This window comes from Penaeus monodon, chromosome 27, assembly GCF_015228065.2.
Source record: "Penaeus monodon isolate SGIC_2016 chromosome 27, NSTDA_Pmon_1, whole genome shotgun sequence".
Lineage (NCBI taxonomy): Eukaryota > Metazoa > Arthropoda > Malacostraca > Decapoda > Penaeidae > Penaeus > Penaeus monodon.
The window spans coordinates 30,083,856-30,084,106 of record NC_051412.1 but is presented as its reverse complement, the minus strand read 5'-3'; the positions used below and the strand labels follow the sequence as shown (position 1 = coordinate 30,084,106).

The window sequence follows — 251 nt, the reverse complement described above, 5'->3', positions numbered from 1 at the left end:
GAGTTAAGCATGCATATCTCGTATCGGTGGTGCTCCATTGCGAGGAAAAATTCGATAGAGGCAAGCAGCGGTATCACCCACTATTTTGAACTTTGAACACCAGGAGTAGTATAAAAGCCTGAGCAGCTCCTCTTCAGTCACCGTCAACATGAAGGTCTTGTTGTTGTTCGCTCTCGTTGCGGCTGCTGCCGCCTGGCCGAACTTTGGCTTCCAGTCGGACGCGGGGGGTGAGTATATTGTTAGCTTCATTG

The 251-nt window shown here is 50.2% G+C and overlaps 1 protein-coding gene across 2 annotated transcripts in view; it reads left to right on the top strand.

The window, feature by feature from the left end:
* The first annotated feature begins 116 nt into the window (after positions 1-116).
* The window catches only part of LOC119590772 (hemocyanin C chain-like), a 22,826-nt gene continuing 22,691 nt past the window's right edge, over positions 117-251 (top strand). For both annotated transcript variants that reach the window (XM_037939486.1, XM_037939485.1), the window contains exon 1: positions 117-225. In XM_037939486.1, the coding sequence (XP_037795414.1) occupies positions 149-225 (77 nt within the window). In that variant the 5' untranslated portion in view covers positions 117-148. The remainder of the gene's footprint in view (positions 226-251) is intronic.